This window comes from Barbus barbus (genome assembly GCF_936440315.1).
Source record: "Barbus barbus genome assembly, chromosome: 6".
NCBI lineage: Eukaryota > Metazoa > Chordata > Actinopteri > Cypriniformes > Cyprinidae > Barbus > Barbus barbus.
Genome location: NC_136734.1, coordinates 34,450,500 through 34,469,584, shown reverse-complemented (window position 1 = coordinate 34,469,584; position 19,085 = coordinate 34,450,500). Strand labels below are relative to the sequence as shown.

At 36.2% G+C, this 19,085-nt stretch overlaps 2 protein-coding genes across 3 annotated transcripts in view; one reads left to right on the top strand and one right to left on the bottom strand.

The window, feature by feature from the left end:
- Positions 1-12: 12 nt before the first annotated feature.
- Positions 13-18,900, bottom strand: myo1hb (myosin IHb). Of its 2 annotated transcripts, none has more exons than XM_079418009.1 (32): positions 18,824-18,900; positions 10,626-10,787; positions 10,107-10,222; positions 9,551-9,749; positions 9,343-9,423; positions 9,087-9,266; positions 8,877-8,975; positions 8,650-8,763; positions 8,443-8,514; positions 8,119-8,238; positions 7,936-8,003; positions 7,421-7,526; positions 7,197-7,277; positions 7,022-7,113; positions 5,450-5,544; positions 5,314-5,360; positions 5,148-5,228; positions 4,809-4,914; positions 4,587-4,704; positions 4,288-4,401; positions 4,088-4,164; positions 3,901-3,969; positions 3,737-3,821; positions 3,164-3,326; positions 2,965-3,048; positions 2,771-2,864; positions 2,587-2,642; positions 2,193-2,328; positions 1,782-1,852; positions 1,472-1,569; positions 1,247-1,346; positions 13-1,060 (listed from the first exon to the last, which is right to left on the bottom strand). In XM_079418009.1, exons 2-32 carry the CDS (start codon positions 10,749-10,751, stop codon positions 1,034-1,036), a joined length of 3,075 nt encoding a protein of 1,024 aa, XP_079274135.1. In that variant the 5' UTR covers positions 10,752-10,787; positions 18,824-18,900; the 3' UTR covers positions 13-1,033. The 2 variants fall into 2 exon arrangements, with proteins under 2 accessions (XP_079274135.1, XP_079274134.1); XM_079418008.1 differs by lacking the exon at positions 18,824-18,900 and adding an exon at positions 14,349-14,383.
- Positions 18,385-19,085, top strand: part of svopb (SV2 related protein b) — a 14,252-nt gene continuing 13,551 nt past the window's right edge. The window contains exon 1 of the mRNA XM_079418011.1: positions 18,385-18,804. The gene's annotated coding sequence lies outside the window, so the exon portion shown is untranslated. The remainder of the gene's footprint in view (positions 18,805-19,085) is intronic.

The window sequence follows — 19,085 nt, the reverse complement described above, 5'->3', positions numbered from 1 at the left end:
CAGAAAAATTGAAAATATGTATGAATCATCATATATACGTTTATTAAGCTTTTATAAGAAACACCAGGAAATCATATTACAGTAAATGTCCACAAAATACTACTCAATGAATTTTATTTACCACTGCAGTCACGATTCATATATAGTTTATACAATAGCTGAACTGAATTTACAGGATAACTTTATAAAAATAAAAAAAATACATGATTATTAGATGCTAATGCTAATGTTTGCTGTATTTTAACACATTTTATGTAGGGCTGCAGTTGAATGTGGAGAAATAATGGTGGTGATTATTAGAGCCATATACAGATTTTACATGTATGACCATTTCTGTGTGTCATATCAAATGGCATTTTATGTTTGAATGTATAGACAAATGTTGTGTCTGTCCACATGCATACACTGTTTTGCTCATGTGTTCTGGGCATATCACCATCTTTACTTATGTTTGTCAGTGCAAAGCAAAAGATGGCATGCAGTATGTTGTAAGTATTTGGCAGTAATGGAGACATAACATTTACATTTGTTTACTGGTGCATATGCAAGTTTTTGCTAAACAGTTACCACTTCAAATTTTCTTGGATTAACAAGTACTTAAAGGGGGGGGGGGGGCAACTATCACAATTCAACACACTCATTTTCATGACACATTGGATATTTATAATAAAACATGGGCTTATAAAACACACATCAAAGACAATGTACAGTAAATGACTAAAATACAGAATTTAAATGTAATACATTTCAAACTAATTTAATACACCGGTTTTGTTTGTATTTCTTTCTTCTTACTAAATAAATTACAGTGATATTTCATGATTTGCCCTTTGAATTCATACATTAATATCTCAATGCTGTATTTCCCAACCCTGGTTCTGGAGTTCCCCAAAAGTACACATTTTGTCTCTGTAATCTTAAACACTCATTTGGTGTTTTGGGGCCATTGGAAAACACCGTTCTACAGGTTCTTTTAGGGCAAGTTATAGTGTTTTGTGGCCATTGTGGAGAAGGTTTATGAGGTAAAACTTCATCATCGAGATTTTGTCCGTGCAGATTCCTGCAAAATAAAAATTTAAATGGCTTCAAAATAATAAATGCAAGATATATCAATATAATTGTAATAGTAATAGATATAACACTGGTATACAATTATATGCATATTACTTATGGTCACATATAACGGTTACACTTTAAATATATTTTATGCTTCCAGTGTATTCATTATTGCATTATGTGGACTCACCACCATCAAGTGTCCATTTTTAGCTCTGTAGACCATTGACTCACTGCTGCTCTTAAAATCAACAAAGCCCTCTTTGCCAGGCTGGATGTCAAACCTCACACTACAAAATGACAACAGTTCAGTGTATATGTAATGTATTCTTGTTAAATACAATAAACAGTCTATCTCTGAGAGCAGAACTGAGTATCCAAGACAATTCAGATAGAAATATAGTGTATTTCTCACCTCCCTTGAACAATTTTAATGAGGTTGTGGTTTTTAGTCACTACACAGATTTTTGTCAATGCCTCAAATAGACAGCTGCACTGCAAGACCAGGTCCCCCTAAAACAGAACATTTAACAATCATATATGTATATATTTCAGTGACAGGTTATTGTTCAAATATAGTTCAACAGGAACTTAATACATGTTGAACACGTTTTTTTTTTTTTCTTCTTTGTTTTGGGGAATGTAAACAAAAGCTTTTCCAATGTACCATGTGACAGTAATTTCATACAGATACTCCCTGACAAGGATATTTGTTCACCACCTACTTTTTGCTTTGTGTCATCACAAGTGACATGGAGAATCAGGAAGTCGTCACTTAAATTGCTTACAGACACCCCTGTACAAAAGCAAATAATGCTCATGTAAACAATGTATGGTATTATGTGGAACTGGATTCAACTTGACTAATTTAGTAACGGTGTGTTACAATTACTTAAATATAAGACTACGAAAAAAATACCTAGTCCAATCCAAACAGACTACTATATGAAGAGGCATGTTTACACCTTTGCCAACTGTTTTTAATGAAATGGGATAATTTCTAGTAGGTACATTTAAGTTAAAATGCACATACTGTAAAAATATAAATTATTTAAATAAAATGCATGTGGAAATCTAAATTGATGGCAAATTTCACACAATCATAGACGTTTAATTATTGGGCATTGAGATTATACCTTTCAGTGAGCTGTAATTCACCCTCTGTTTGATTTTGGCCTCTTCCACCAGATACGCAGCGGCCTGAGTGAAGATCAGTTGTCTGAAACGTGGCCGAAAGCCATTCCTGTCATACTTAATCACTGGAACACTGTACTGTGTAGAGTGAAATATCACATCAGTTTCCCATGCCAATGATATAAACATCTGACTGAAAAATAAATCTCAGACAGATCTACTGTACTCTTAGTTAAACAAGCCCAGAAATTCCCCTATACATTCTAAAAAATAAGATTACATCCAGATTACATCCAATAAATGGATTCAAGATCCAAACATATATATATATATATGCATATGTATGTGTGTATACCTATGTACACACACATACATATGTATTTTAGTGTCATGTACCTTAATGCCCTCAGGACAAGTCAGCTGCAAGACTTTGATGTTTATGTCTTGTTCACCTGAACAGACAAAGAATGAACAAAGTGCAATAATGTTTGTTCATAAGGTATAAACTGGTCTTTGCATTTACATATTGAAAGGTTTACAGCAACAACAGCATATCAAAAAAATTCTTATACACTCTTACTTATCCTTGTGTCAGCAAAGGGTTGGCATACGCTCTGAGGGTAGTTCTCTTTCCTGCCTTGGAATATGTCACTGGTCAGTGCTTTAATTTGCAGCTGAAAATACATTTGAACTGTAAATGGATTCCAGCCAGTGAATAAAATGTGAAAATAAACATTCAGACAAACGAGAGGTCATTTGTTTTTTTTTTTTTACCTGAGCCTTCTGCTGTGCACTGATCCCTCGAACATACCTCCGTACGAGGAGACGTGTGTGCAACTTGCGCAAGATGACTGAGGCCTATAAATGCATTTGTAACTAAATATAGTTTCATTACAGTGAAAAATCACTTTCAGCTATAAAACTAAACTTTGCATGGATTCAATAATAAAGAATTAAATAATGCGTGGAATACCTCTTGCATTATGGGTGGAGGAGTAAGCCAGCTGGTTTTGTCCAACACTGATTTTGGCAGATTCTCTTTGAGTCGAGTGAGGTAGTTCTGTCTGACAAAGGCCAGATACTCAGAGTTGTCCATGCTGACAGGCTGATTCCTGTTCATGAAGCCCTTAATAAACCTGAAGAATTGGGGGGAAAAATTGTGAAAAATTAATACAATTGTAAATATATTTCTCTACTTTTTATCTTTAAAAAATAATAATAATTTATTCATGTGATATCAGCTGAATTTTGAACCTGCTCAAGAAACATTTCTTATTAACAATGTTGAAAACTGCTTTAGTGTCACTCTAACAAATGAATGCATCCTTACTGAACAAAAGAACTTACTGATCCCACACATTTAGTGCAAATTTACATTAAAAAAATAGACAGAGAGAGAGAGAGAGAGAGAGAGAAAGAGATAGAGAGATAAAACTTTAATTCAATTTCCATTCATTGACTGTATGAAAAGCTTTTCCTACATCACTTTGATCACTTAAAGGTAGAAGTACTGACAGTGAAGCATCTGACACGATAACTGTCTCACTTCTTGATGACTTTGACAGCCCAGGCTCTCCTTTCCCTTTCTTTTCTGGCCTGCAGGCCCCGCCAACATGTCTCAATCTTGGTAGCTGTTAAAAATGAATTAAGAGTGATGCTATATACATGGTTTCAGAATTATCTGTAGTTTTCTAAACCAAAGATTAATACCTGCTTCCCTCTGCCTCTGGTATTCTCCTTTCACCCTATAGCCTTTGTATTTGGCCTGGATTCTTGTGGCTGTAGCAAAAGAGATTGGAGACACCAACCAATCAGGTAAAAGCTGGCATTGCAAGAATCATCACGACACCTTCAAGGAATGCCAGTCTTCTTTTGTCAGATGTTACTGGGGCCTTACCCAATTCATGCTTGCAGATCTCAAACGCATCTTCAGTGGCAAAAAGAGTCCTGGGATGGCGAATGAAGATTTTTGTCCTTGAGAAATAAGAGGAAATAGAAAACAAATATTTCAGGAAATGCTAGGAGAAAACATATATTTTCTGGTCCTAGAAGTACAACACAGTATCATACAGTAGCAGTAGCCTGTACAGTTTGTACCTTCCCATCTTGTACTCGTCTGGTTTGTAGCCAAGGTGTTTGATGAGTCGCTGCACTCCCTCTGTTGGTGTCCCCTTCCAGTGTGGCCATGTGTCAGGACATAGAGCCTTATATCTGCAAAGATAACCATCGAGGTTAGTCACATGTTTGCAGGTGAAAAGTAGTGAGAAGAAGTGCCTGATAGAGAAGATAAGTTCAAAGCAACACTAACTGAATGCACTGAACTTTAGATAGAAAATGTCTGGCAAAGGCATGAAAGACAATAGAAGTCACAATGAAAACACACAATGCAAATGCACCTTTTCAGGAAGACCTCGTATCTTCTCCTATAAGCAAACCCAGCACGCCTGACTCTCAGGTGTTCCATTAACCCCAGATACTTGACTTGATGTCTCACCATGACATCATCAAAGCGGTCTGAGGTTAGGCGAGTGAGAGAGAGAGAGGTCACTGGCAACTGGCTCTTGTAAAACATTCAGCAGACAAAACCACTAACCAGAGGTGTGAAGTGAAAGGCTCACCTGGCTGCTTACAGTGGTTGGGTTTCAGACACCGCACATACCATGGCTCCTTGGTCATGAGGATTTCAGTGAGGCCTGCAAGGCTGCTCTTAAACTGGGTGGCTACCTGTTACAAAAAAAACTGGTCAAAAATGTCTTTTTGATTCCTGTACATGAATAAAGTGCTGCAATAGCTTAAATACAAGAGTTGCTCATAGGTTATCAGCTATAATGATATAATACTAAAACTATAATCAAACAATCTGTAAATTTATTTTCTCGTAGCCTGAAAATTAACACTAAAAATACATTATAGAGAAAGAGAGTGAAAGAACAGATTGTTCTCTTCTTTCACTGTACCGTCTCAGGTCTTTTCTTGCCGTCAGGTTCAATAATATGGAAGCAATGCTGTATAATACTGTTCTTAGACTGTCGCATGACCTTAAACAATAACAAACAATATGTCAATTTCACAGTCATTATTCACAGTCCAAGAGAGAATTCACGGTGTGGTGAAACCTCTTACCTCTTTAATGTTTCTGTACAGAAGATCATTATTTTTGTCAAGAAATCCTAATATGGGGAAACCATAGAGGTCAAGATAAGGAAATGTTTTAGAAACCCTATTTGTCTTTAAACTGTTTGCATAAAATGAAACTTACCAACAACTGAGTAAGTAACCTCTCCGGCATAGTGTAGAAGACGAAAATCCCCTCGTTCAAGGGTCTTGCGTGTTTTCTGGTCAGCCAATTTGTGCCTAAAATTTAGAAAAAGTAAACTTGATTAATGAGTGAATACAGGGAATACGGGGAAGTCGTGGCCTAATGGTTAGCGAGTCAGACTCGTAATCCAAAGGTTGCGGGTTCGAGTCTCGGGCCGGCAGGGATTGTAGGTGGGGGGAGTGAATGTCCAGCGCTGTCTCCACCCTCAATACCACGACTGAGGTGCCCTTGAGCAAGGCACCGAACCCCCAACTGCTCCCCGGGCGCCGAAGCATAAATGGCTTTCCACTGCTCCGGGTGTGTGTTCACGGTGTGTGTGTGTTCACTGCTGTGTGTGTGCACGTTGGATGGGTTAAATGCAGAGCACGAATTCCGAGTATGGGTCACCATACTTGGCAGTATGTCACTTCACTTCAAATTGTTTACCGCAGCAACATAAGTCTAGTTTGCATTGGAAGGTTTTAGCTATTGTTGTGTATTTAAATGTATTGCCATAATACTTTATAGGGTATAGGCTATTAGGCTATTACATGGCAGATGCTAATTAACAAACAATGTAATAAATATGTGACCCTGGACCAAAAAAAAACAGTCATAAGGGTCAATTTTCCAAAATTGAGATTTCTACATTATCTGAAAGTAACTGTAAATAAGCTTTCCATTGATGTATGGTTTGTTAAGATCGGACATTTGGCCAAGATACAACTATTTGAAAATCTGGAATCTGAGGGTGCAAAAAATTCTAAATATTGAGAAAATCAGCTTTAAAGTTGTCCAAATGAAGTTCTTAGTAATGCATATTACTAATCAAAAATGAAGTTTAGATATATTTACAGTAGGAAATTTAAAAAATATCTTCATGGAACATGATCTTTACTTAATATCCTAATGATTTTTGGCCCCTAATTTTGACCCTACAATGTATTTTTGGCTATTGCTACAAATATATGCCCAGCGACTTGAGACTGGTTTTGTGGTCCAGTGTCACATATAAACATTAAATAAAATTTAACATAGAAAAATAACTAGTCCATAAAAGATTCTTTAAATGTACCATCTTAAAGTATAGTATACGTATATATCTAGTATACGACAGCTTGTATATTCACAACTTAGTCGTGTCTGGACTTAAAAACTTAGATGCAGGTTTTAGCTGAGGACTTGGATTGTAATATCAATATAAATGGAAGCAATCTGTATTCAGTATCTACAAATGTATTATTTTTAGGGATTTGTTTCAATGCAGGGGTGTCCATTCCTGCTCCTGGAGAGCTGCCTTCCTGCAGAGTTTGGCTCAAACACTTCCAGCTTGGAAGTTTTTAGTGATTCTGGAAACCTTGATGCAATTAGAACTGAAGATAAAACTCTACTGGAAGGTTGTCCTCCAGAATCAGGAAGGGACACTCCTGTTTTAATACCTACAGAAGGTTCATAAAATGAATAAAATCACCTAGTACTATAATAGTATTGAAATACCGGTATTAAGTCAGTTTAAAGTGAAAAGCTACCCACGTGACAAAATGAGGGTGACTGCACATCTTCTCCTCTAGCTTCTCCAGGAAGGTAAAATCTGTGGCTTCTCCAGGACGCAAACATTCTTCATCCTTTAATTGCAGGATACATGACATAAAGACTGTGACTTAATCGTGTCTTGATGTGTATGTCAGCTTGAATCAGTTCCACTCACCAGTACTGATATGATGCCTCTATGTTTCTCTTCCACCAGGTCACAGATGATCTTGTTGTTGAAGTATAGCACTGGCTCCCACTGAAAATGTCAACATGGGAAAAAAATGTTTATCAATGAAAATACGCTAAAACACAAGGTGAGGCAGATCTGTGGCACAAAGCATTTACATAACATTACGATCTGTAAGTGTAACAAATGCTGTATGTACTGAAAATATTCACCTCGATTCCCTCCATCTCATACTCCTCCTGCTCTGATTTGAGGGTGAGCTGGATGAAAAGCTGCTGAAGCTTTTCATTGCAGAAGTTTATGCATAACTGTTCAAAACTGAGGAGAAAAACACCAATAATCACACACATAGTAAATATCAATCCATCAAAACATATATCGATCTAGTACTCCTATTATTATCAATGTTGAAAACAGTTGTGCTGTGGAAACTGTGATATACTTTTTGATGAATAGAAATAAATTTTCTGGAACATTATGTCTTTACTGTCAATTACGATCAAATTAATGCATCCTTGCTAAACTTTACTGACCTCTTTTAAAATGATAGATGGCCCATTTATTTGTGTCTAGATGTGTCTAGAGGGCATGTTCTGACACTATATTGTTAAAAAGGTTACTAATTGGTTTTATTAACTCATTAACCCCTTTTAAAAGTTTTCTTGAAGGAAACCATTAAAATAAATGCATTCAGTGAGTGTGTATGACTGCAATGCTTCAGGGTCACCTGTTCACGTCAAACACTTCAAATCCATAGATGTCAAGCAGTCCAATCACTGTCTTTCTGGTTGAATCCTGCATCATCAATATTATAAATAGACCGATAACCTAATAACCCATCAACTAATTCATGTATTTTATAAACCACTATAAAAAGCATAATTTGTAAATTCCATGTAATCATGCATACCTTATTTGCCAATGATTCATTAATCTTATTAACAAGCCAAGAGAATGTGCGGCCATAAATGGCTTTGGCAAGTGCATCTCTGGCATATTTTGCATGTTCAGCGGTGAAAGGGCTTAGAACCTGAAAATGAAAAATATTATATAATCATGGATTTCTTAAGTACAGGAAATGTAAAAAAAAAAAAAAACTTAATATTCCATTTCTAAAACAACTGTTCAAAATCATTTTAAATTTACATTGTATTTATCATTTTATAATAACTCTGTATAGCAATATGAATGTAAAACATGCTTTTTGTGCAACAATTAATGTGTCAAGTCTCACCTCTTCTGCTTTGGCTTCAATCTTTCTGTGAGTTAAACCCTCCTGTAACATGTTTGAGGGGATGCCCAATAACTGACAAGAGTAAATAATAAAGAAAGGAAGGAGAGAGAAATGGGTTGCAAAACAATCTAAGAGGTCAAAATTGGCATTACAGTGTAAACCGTAAAACTTTTAATGCATAATTATTCAAAAACCTGATAGAAGTACCTTTGACAGCCAGTGTACTTCCGCACTGCTGTTTAGTGTGGCATAACCATGGGCACTAGCCTCAAAGTGAACATTGCCGAGATGAAGGACACTGGCAATAATTGCAAACAGATGCTAGAAAAGACCAAACATATTAAACAATGACTTCTCTCTCTAAAAAGCAGCCTCCTACATTGACCCAGTCACCCAAGTGGACAAAAACTCCAATCAATCTGAGAGCGTCTTACCTCTATATCCTTTTCACTAAACTCAATGATAGTAAGAGCTTTCTGTACGGTTTTCCAGTCAATCCTGTCATTAATGGAGCTCACTTTGGCACATTCTCCCTGTCCAGGAAATCAATTTTGAACAATAAAATGAATATGCTTTATGGCTCTGACATATCTATGCATCTATTTTAACTTCAGAAAATATAAAGTAATATCTGCGCTTTTCACCTGAATAAGATAGCGGTATTTCTGACAGTTTCGCTCCAAGCCAAGCCAGCGAAGAAGCTCGTCCTCCCCTCCCTCAACTAATTGATAGAAGATGTGGAAGTTCCTCTCTCCATGATTTTGGTGGACCACCCTTGACTTCTCCAGTAAGTAGTTTAAGATGTGGCCACCAACTGCTGCTCCCTGAAAGAAAAGGCATTTGTTTACATTTGTCATCAATGCTGTCTGTTCTTCTATGTCTGTTTAAATCTGACTTTACCTGATGGTCAAACTGTATGTCCATGTACTTTCCAAATCGACTTGAATTGTCATTTTTCAGGGTTTTGGCATTTCCAAAAGCCTGTAGATATAAAGCGCTCAGCATCAACATTCTTTTACATGATACTGTGCTACACTTTGAGCATGTGCATTCAGAATATACCAAAGTTTTCAATGGCTCATTTCAGACAAAAAGCTTGAATTCTGACCTCCAGCACCGGATTGGAAAGAAGGAGCCGATCTCTCACATTGTCCAAGATTCTAGTGCTGGGACAGCACACTGCATAAAACTGCAGGACTTTCTTAGAGGCCTCCGTCTTGCCAGCACCACTTTCACCAGAGATGAGGATGAAGTGGTTGTTGGTTTCACTAATCATTGTCCGGTAAACATTGTCAGCAAGAGCAAAGCTGAGAGATCAGAAAAATAACGATTAAACTACATGTAAAAAAATATTTTTCAATATCAATGTTCTTTAAAAATAATATAAATAAGAAAAAACTAAGTAAATGCTAAATATATGCAATGAATACAGTGCTGTTCAAAGGTTTTGGGTCAGTACGATGTTTCTGAAAGGTCCCTTATGCTCACAAAGGCTGAATTTATTTGAAAAATACAAAAAATAGTAATATTATGAAATATTATTATACTGACCCCAGACTTTTGAATGACAGTGTATTTTTCCTGTATACAGTCAAGTCAATTCAAGTCACCATCATTTATATAGCGCTTTTTACAATGCAGATTGTGTATATATGCAAACTTACATATGAGGAGGCAGCTCAAAAAAGTTGACTCCCATATAAATGTCCATTTGTTTCTTGGTATAGATACCCAACTCTTTATATGGATTAACTGACACCAGGAGGGTCCCAATGTAGGTCTAATAGAAATAACAAAGATTTCAAAAAAAGTTAAAATCAAGAGTTACAAATATGAACTATCCCGGGTTAAAGAATGATCATAGGGAAATATGATTGTCTCAGCAGTTTCATTTAGGAGGTTTATCCTTGTAAGCTGCCCTTGATAACCTTAAACAGAAAATACCTCTGTGCTGAATCATCAGCAAAGTAAGTTTCCAGTCGCTGCGATAAGGCAAATTAGATGTATGGAGAACATTTTCACTTAATAGACTAGCTGTGTGCATTGACCTGTGTTCAGCATGAGAGTCCACATTATTCTCTCCCCCATCTCAACAATGAAAGTAACTGTGATACTGGATATTGCATTGCCTGCCTTTTTTACAGTCTATTCTAAGAGGTCATATGAGTGGTTGCAGGACTCACATATATGAGGTTCTCATTAAACCTTTTTCTGAGGTTGTCCATAAATGCTGTCTCACTGGTGTAGGCGTCCAGGAGAACAAAGTCCTGAATGCCCACCCGGTCCCGCGCTGTCAAAGACCCCTCCATATCCTGCAGGATCCGCTGGCAGCGCTCCTCTAAGCTCTGTTAATTACAGACATAAAAAAATAAAGAAAGGAGTTCATAATTTTTAGTTGCTTAAAACGTGTTCATTGGATTTTAAAAATATATTTACTTTGATTCTTTATATTCTTCAAGATAATTACAAAAAAATTGTAATTGTATATGTTTAACAGTATTTGCTCAAAAATGTACACAAATGACCAACATCACCAACTTTCTTTCACTCCGGTTTTATTACATCACCCTACATCCAGTAATATATAATTTCAGATGTGGCCTTGAATAAATCCTGTCAACAACATGCCATGAATCATCTGAGCGCAGCCTCTACTTATCTAATCTAAAATGTTTTTCTGCACAGTCTATCAAAAGGGACGTTCATCAATCAACACTGAGAAAAGCAGAGTCCGCCCCAGTCTTGACAAGCAGGAAGGATATTGTTTTCATGCGTTGATAAAATCATATGTCCTATGAAGTTGTGTTTTGAAAGTATATACACACACACACACACACACATATACAGTGGTGTGAAAAAGTGTTGGCCCCCTTCCTGATTTTTTATTTTTTTGCATGTTTGTCACACTTTAATGTTTCAGATCATCAAACAAATTTAAATATTAATCAAAGATAACACAAGTAAATACAACATGCAGTTTTTAAATGAAGGGTTTTGTTTATGAAGGGAAAACAAAATCCAAACCGACATGGCCCTGGGTGAAAAAGTGCTTGTCCCCTAACCTAATAACTGGTTGGGCCACCCTTAGCAGCAACAACTGCAATCAAGCGTTTGCGATAACTTGCGATGAGTCTGTTACAGCGCTGTGGAGGAATATTGGCCCATCTTGGCAGAATTGTTGTAATTCAGCCACATTGGAGGGTTTTCGAGCACAAACCGCCTTTTTAAGGTCATGCCACAGCATCTCAATAGGATTCAGGTCAGGACTTTGACTAGGCCACTCCAAAGTCTTAATTTTGTTTTTCATCAGCCATTCAGAGGTGGATTTGCTGGTGTGTTTTGGATCATTGTCCTGCTGCAGAACCCAAGTTCACTTCAGCTTGAGGTCACGAACAGATGGCCGGACCTTGTCCTTCAGGATTTTTTGGTAGACAGCTGAATTCATGGTTTAATTTATCACAGCAAGTCTTCCAGGTCCTGAAGCAGCAAAACAGCCCCAGACCATCACACTACCACCACCATATTTTACTGTTGGTATGATGTTCTTTTTCTGAAATGCTGTGTTACTTTTACGCCAGATGTAATGGGACACACACCTTCCAAAAAGTTCAACTTTTGTCTCATCAGTCCACAGAGTATTTTCCCAAAAGTCTTGGGGATCATCAAGATGATTTCTGGCAAAACTGAGACGAGCCTTTGTTTTTTTTGCTCAGCAGTGGTTTTCGTCTTGGAACTCTGCAATGCAGGCCATTTTTGCCCAGTCTCTTTCTTATGGTGGAGTCATGAACACTGACCTTAACTGAGGCAAGTGAGGCCTGCAGTTCTTTAGATGTTGTTGTGGGGTCTTTTGTGACCTCTTGGATGAGTCGTCGTTGCTCTCTTGGGGTAATTTTGGTCGGCCGGCCACTCCTGGGAAGGTTCACCACTGTTCCATGTTTTCTCCATTTGTGGATAATGGCTCTCACTGTGTTTCGCTGGAGTCCCAAAGCTTTAGAAATGGCGTTATAACCTTTTCCAGACTGATAGATCCCAATTACTTTTTCTCATTTGTTCCTGAATTTCTTTGGATCTCAACATGATGTGTAGCTTTTGAGGATCTTTTGGTCTACTTCATTTTGTCAGGCAGGTCCTATTTAAGTGATTTCTTGATTGTGAACAGGTGTGGCTAGAGAAACTGAACTCAGGTGTGATTTCAGATCATCAAACAAATGTAAATATTATATAATATTATCTTTGATTAATATTTAAATTTGTTTGATGATCTGAAACATTAAAGTGTGACAAAAATAAAAAATCAGGAAGGGGGCCAACACTTTTTCACACCACTGTATGTGTGTATATATATATATATATATATATATTATATATATATATATATATATATATATATATATATATATATACACATATACATATACATATACATACACATACAGTCATGGCCAAAAATATCGGCACCCTTGGTAAATATGATCAAAGAAGGCTGTGAAAATTAGTCTGCATTGTTAATCCTTTTGATCTTTTATTTAAAAAATTCACAAAAATCTAACCTTTCATTGGATAATAAGAATTTAAAATGGGGGGAAATATCATTATGAAATAAATGTTTTTCTCAAACACACGTTGGACACAATTATTGGCACCCCTAGAAATTCTTAAGAGTAAAATATCTCTGAAGTATACTCCCATTCATATTCACAATTTTGAGCACTCCAGGGGGATTATCAACATGAAATTATCCAACCATGGTTTCACAGAAATATAAATAGGAGGGAAAACAAAGCCCAAATTCCCTTAATCATCCATCACAATAAGAAAAACCAAAGAATATATTTCTGATGTGCAGCAAGATAATTGAGCTTCACAAATTAGTGAAGTGGCTTTAAGAAAAGAGCTAGAGCAGTGAAAATTCCCATTTCCACCATCAGGGCAATAATTAATAATTTCCAATCAACATAAAATGTTACGAAACTGCCTGGAAGAGGACGTGTGTCTATATCGTCCTAATGCACGGTGAGGAGGAGAGTTTGTGTGGCTAAAGACTCTCCAAGGACCACAGCTGGAGAATTGCAGAAAATAGTTGAGTCTCGGGGTCAGAAAACCTTTAAAAAAAATTGTCAAACAGCCCCTACATCACCACATGTTGTTTGGGAGGGTTTCAAGAAAAATTCTCCTCACTCATCCAAAAACAAACTCCAGCATATTGAGTTATCAGACACGACTGGCACTTCAAATGGGACTGGCTTCTATGGTCAGATGAAACTAAAAAATGAGCTTTTTAGCTGCAAACACTCAAGATGGGTTTGGTGAACACGGGGATAAAAAGTACCCCATGTGTACAAAGAAATATACTGCTGTATTTTTGATGTTGTGGGCCTATATTTCTGCAGGAGATTTGGACATTTGGGTTTTGGAAGTAAAAACTATTACCATACGTTTACCATCTAAATGTCCATAAAAGATTTTACACAATTTTTTTACACTGTACAAATATTGTAAACATTATATTCACATGTAAACAATATATTCAAAGGCTAAATGGTTTGTTTTGTTTTTTTTTAACCAAAGAAAAAGTTTTGTTAAAGAAAAGTATACATTTTAGTTGCTGAAACACTGTGTTTATAGTCATTCTACACCTAAACTGTTACATAAAAAGCTGCGGCACATTTATGCAGTTTATTTGCTGAGAGGCACATCACAGTGAGCTGTATTACACCATTAGTTCAGCGGCATCAACACGCTTTATTCCCAACAAGAATACATTTAACATCAACAGCTGCATAATATTTTACACAAACAAAATATCTAATATTTTGGTTCTCTTGTGTTATAGTTCTATCTTGGACCTGAAATATTTATCGAGTTTATCTAAAAAAAAATTCATATGAAAAAGTGGGAGCCCTTACCTTCAATGCCGTGACTGAGTACTGATGTGGGAACTGTGTGTGATCTTATCCAGTTTTGTAAAGAGCATCTGTGATTATTTCAAGTACAACAGGAAACAATGTCATATCACACTCACCACGTCCACCATAGGAAGTCATTAATAAAAAGTTTGCAAAGGAAGCGGGGGTCTGTGTGTATGTGTGTGTCAAGAAACATCTGTCTGAAACAGAAATCATTATGGATTTATTGTCTAGCATCCTGAAAAGCTCGGTTTGTCCTATCTTGGTTCCCTTAAACCTGAGGGCAAATCTATTTTTATCCGAGATTACACGATTCCGTTCCTGTCATGGGATGGTATTTGGGCCAAGGTCACGGACATACAAAAACTCTCAATACAAAAACTTGACTTCATCCTAAACTCAAAAAAAAACCTTAATCTTTCCCTCTATCTTTCTCTTCTTCCCTTGCTAGCTTGTACTTGTTTGAGCAATGACTGAGACTTGGTGTTACGAGCACTTCCTCTGTCTGATTGCCTCTTCAAGATTAATCGCTTCTTGTATTCCCCAATTGTATGTCGCTTTGGATAAAAGTGTCTGCCAAATGACTAAATGTAAATGTAAATGTAATAAATGAACTATTCTTGTCTGGTGCTACTGATGCTTGATTTACATAAGAACATCTTATTTCAAGAAACACACCATCTGAAACCACATGAGTTACAATAAGTTTACACTTCATCATAAAACACATCCTTTTCTGAATTGTCCAGTTGTGATTACTTGTACCCTATAAAGATATACTATATTATATTTGATACAGAAATGACAAAGGACATAACCGTTAATTATCAACATGATTAAAAACTGCTGAAAAGCCTTCTCTCATCTGTATTGATAGTTTATACTTTTTAGCAATACTTCAATAGCAATCCTTTTACTATAATTATTATAAAAACATTCCATTCAGGTTGTGGTACAAGTCTTTTTATAAGGTAAATGTAAAAATATTGTAATAAATCAAGATGAACACTTACTGGACTGAAGTAACTAAAATATGAGTATCAAATATGATACATGAGGCTTTTGAGGAATGTTTATTTGCACATTTCGTCATTGTATTGCATTTTATGTTTTTCCCCTTACAATAAAAACTATAGAGCTTTGATCATAAAACTTAGCGTTTAAATATCATTTTACTAAGACATATTAATGGGAGATATAGCGTGACAACTTATATTTACATGCATTTAAGTAGTTTGCTAGATTGTTTTAAAGATTCAATTTCATCTTAACCGCTGCTTTGGCCATATAAATATCAGCAAATGTACAAATTGGCATATTTTGGGCCTACACTGTAAAAAAAAATAAAAAATAAAAAGTTGAGCAAACTTAAAAGTTTAAGGCAACCAGCTTCAGCAGATTTTTGAGTTTTCTCAACTTATTTTTTAGGAGATGATTGAGTTTTCAACAAACTAGTTTTCGGTTTAGTTTTCTTTTTGTTGTATAAACTTAAAAAAACAAGTTGAGAAAACTCGAAAATCTGCTGAATCTGGTTGCCTTAAACTTTTTAAGTTTGCTCAACTTTTTATTTTTTTTACAGTGCTGTAAAAATCAAAAGTTGAGAGAACTTAAATTATTAAGGCAACCAGCTTCAGCAGATTTTTGAGTTTTCTCAACTTGTTGTTTTAAGTTAATAAAACTTAAAAGTTGAGCGAATTCAAAAATCTCCTACAAAAGTAAGTTGAGAAAACTAAAATATTTGCTGAAGCTGGCTGCCTTAAACTTTTAAGTTTGCTCAAAAAGTTTGCTTTTTCTTTTACAATGTATGAATAAAAAAAGAGGAGCTTTTCTGCCTTGAATATTAACTCTATGTTCACCTATACATCACACTATATGATCCATAAAAGGCATCAAATATATACAAATAAATCAAATATAATACTCAACAAAAAACACAACTCCTTTTATATTTTGTCTAAGTGTTCAACAAACTGTTCAGTTAAAAAATATATTTTTTATAATCATTTCATATGTATAGGTTTTAGATGGTTAGACAGTTACTGACAACATTACTAAAATAAAACACACTTAGCTGTCAGTCAGCTGTGTCCCACATATGTGTAGAGAATAGGAAATGCTCTAAAAGATAAAGCTGCATCACACTTGAGTTCTGTCTACCAGCTGGCAAAGAGCACTTAAACCAGAGCCAAGAGGGTATGCCAAGCCTCTGGCAGTCTGTCAATGTTCTTCTCTCATTACGCACAGCATGTCATGTAGTGCATCCGTTTAAAAGACAATCATGGTCTTAACTTTAAACTCAGGACATTTCTTGTTTCAGATACCCAATTAAAACACTTTTTTAACCATTACTTGATTGCAACATCTGAATATTTATCTAAAACCACAAAAACTATAAAAGTACAATGTAATAATTGAATATAATAATATATACAAATACTATATACTATATATCATGTATACACATATTATTCTTGCTACCACAGAGTTAAGAATGTTAAGATTGTTTTTTTTTCTTATAATAAAAACTGATCAGGTCTGAATTGGAAAAAAAAAAAAAAAAGTTAATTTACACGATGACTTAGATTTCCACTGTGGTGTCACTGTTATTAGATACATCCTGCTGTATTTCCAAGTGAGTCACTGAGACATTAAAGCTGATTTTAACGGAGAAGGAAAGTCTATCTGGTTAACTGACCATCATCTGAGAGGCCATTCTATTGTCCCAAAACTCCAGTATGTCACTGGATCCCAGTGCTCAGCTCACAGGCTTGAGACTTCGGAAAGAGCTAGAGCTCATCATTGGTCACTGGCCCACATTCTTCTATAATAGCCACTACACAAAGACTTGACAAATTTTGCTGCTTATAGAATAAATCTAAATTTACCTTATTCAACCTGTACAAGTTACGCTTTTTATCTTTATTTCTCTGTTCCAATTTTAACCTTTTTTCTTTATAGGTATTAATGAGAACTCAATTTTTCCTCAAAACAATGTTTTAACTTTTTTCCAAAATGGAAATAAAAAAAAATACAGTAAAATCTCACCAATTTTGAGTCACATATTATTATAAAATATTATAAATCTAAAATATTTTTTTTTAAAGAAGAGGAATTTACGGAATAATATATATATATATATATATATAAATAATGATCAAAAAATTATCTCAGTTTATGAGTATTTAAGTTTTACTACATTATTTCAGCTGCTTAAGCAGCGGACACAAGTATATGAAATATTCCTGAATTACCTCAGCATCCATTGCTTTTTCCAAAAGAGATGAATTCTAATTCTCCTAGTATTGGTCCAGGGCACAGATGTTTAAAGGGCCTTTAGTCTCCAGTTTGCCCTGGCATGATGGAAACTCAGGCCAGCAGAAGACACGTTTAGGTCGGTCCTGATCAGTTCAACTTGCTTTTTGTTTCTCACTCGTCCTCTCTATCTCATATCTTTCCATCTCTTGTTCTCATGAATTTATTTCAGTTTAAGCACCACTACTAAAGTCGGCTCACGGTCTGCTCCAAGATGCTGAATGATTCATGGAGGGGCGGCAAGAGAAGATCTCATTCAGCGGCTCTCCTTAGAGGCCACTGCCCCACCATGTGTAACACAAGGCTGTGGAAACCTGAGCTAAAACCCGGCTCCCTCCCCTCCTACCTGTCTTCTTCTGCACAAAATTACATTGTTGGGGTCTAGTTACTGATCTTTGATTAGGTGGATCCGTTTTCTGCTAATTACTACCCACTCACCAACACAAGGCCCGTGGCTCATAGCCCATTTGGTGTAAAATTGCCTCTATTTTATTTTTACAAACTGATGGATGTGTAATCACTCTGACTGCAGGGATGGTCAGCTGAGGCTATGATGGAACCTGAGTCAGGGGATGTTTACCTCGTTACTGTAAAGGTGTGTAAACACTAGCCTTCCTTGGGTAATGTTCCACAATGTTCTTAACGATGTTTTTGGGAAACGCAGCCCTGGTTCGTCAATGAATCGTTCTTTTGAACCGATTGACCAAATCGGACTGAATCGTTTAATCATGAACCGTTCGAACCGAGTACCAGTGTTGCCAAGTCTGCGGTTTTCCCGCGGAATTGGGCTACTTTAACACTGTTGCCGGGAGTTGTTTTATGTCCGCGGGATTAAGCGGCCTCAATGCGACTTTTATCGGGGGATCCCCACCAAAAATGTGTATTTTTAAGTTACCCCCCAGGCCAGAACAGGATTTTTACCGGGGGATCCCCCCTGAAACGCTTGGGCTAGTTCTGGCCTAGTTTAGAGTAACTTAGAGGGCTTAGCTGTGAAAACCCTTCTGAGTACACTGCTACAAGAGCATTTGAATGTTGTCAAAAGACGTAAAAATAACTGATTAATTAATAATTTTTCCCTGTTTCGCTAGAACCGTCTAAAGAACCGGACTTCCATTCCAGGTGTGATATGTACCATACACTTGAGGTAAATCTTATTTACTTACATTTTGCCCTTCATTGTGATTCCAAATCAATATTGCTGCTTCTCAGTTCTCCTACTTATACTATGCGCTAAAAGTATGTACTCTTTTTGCGATGAAAAAGTACATACTTTTGAGTATGTAGCAGAATAGCTTTCATTAACGGACGCTCCGTTTCTTAGTTATGTGCATCCTGTCACTGTTTAAACTGCCCTGTCAATCATCTTGTCACAGCTAACATCATCCACATTTCGTTTAAATTGATTTCCTACCGTATTGAGAGAAA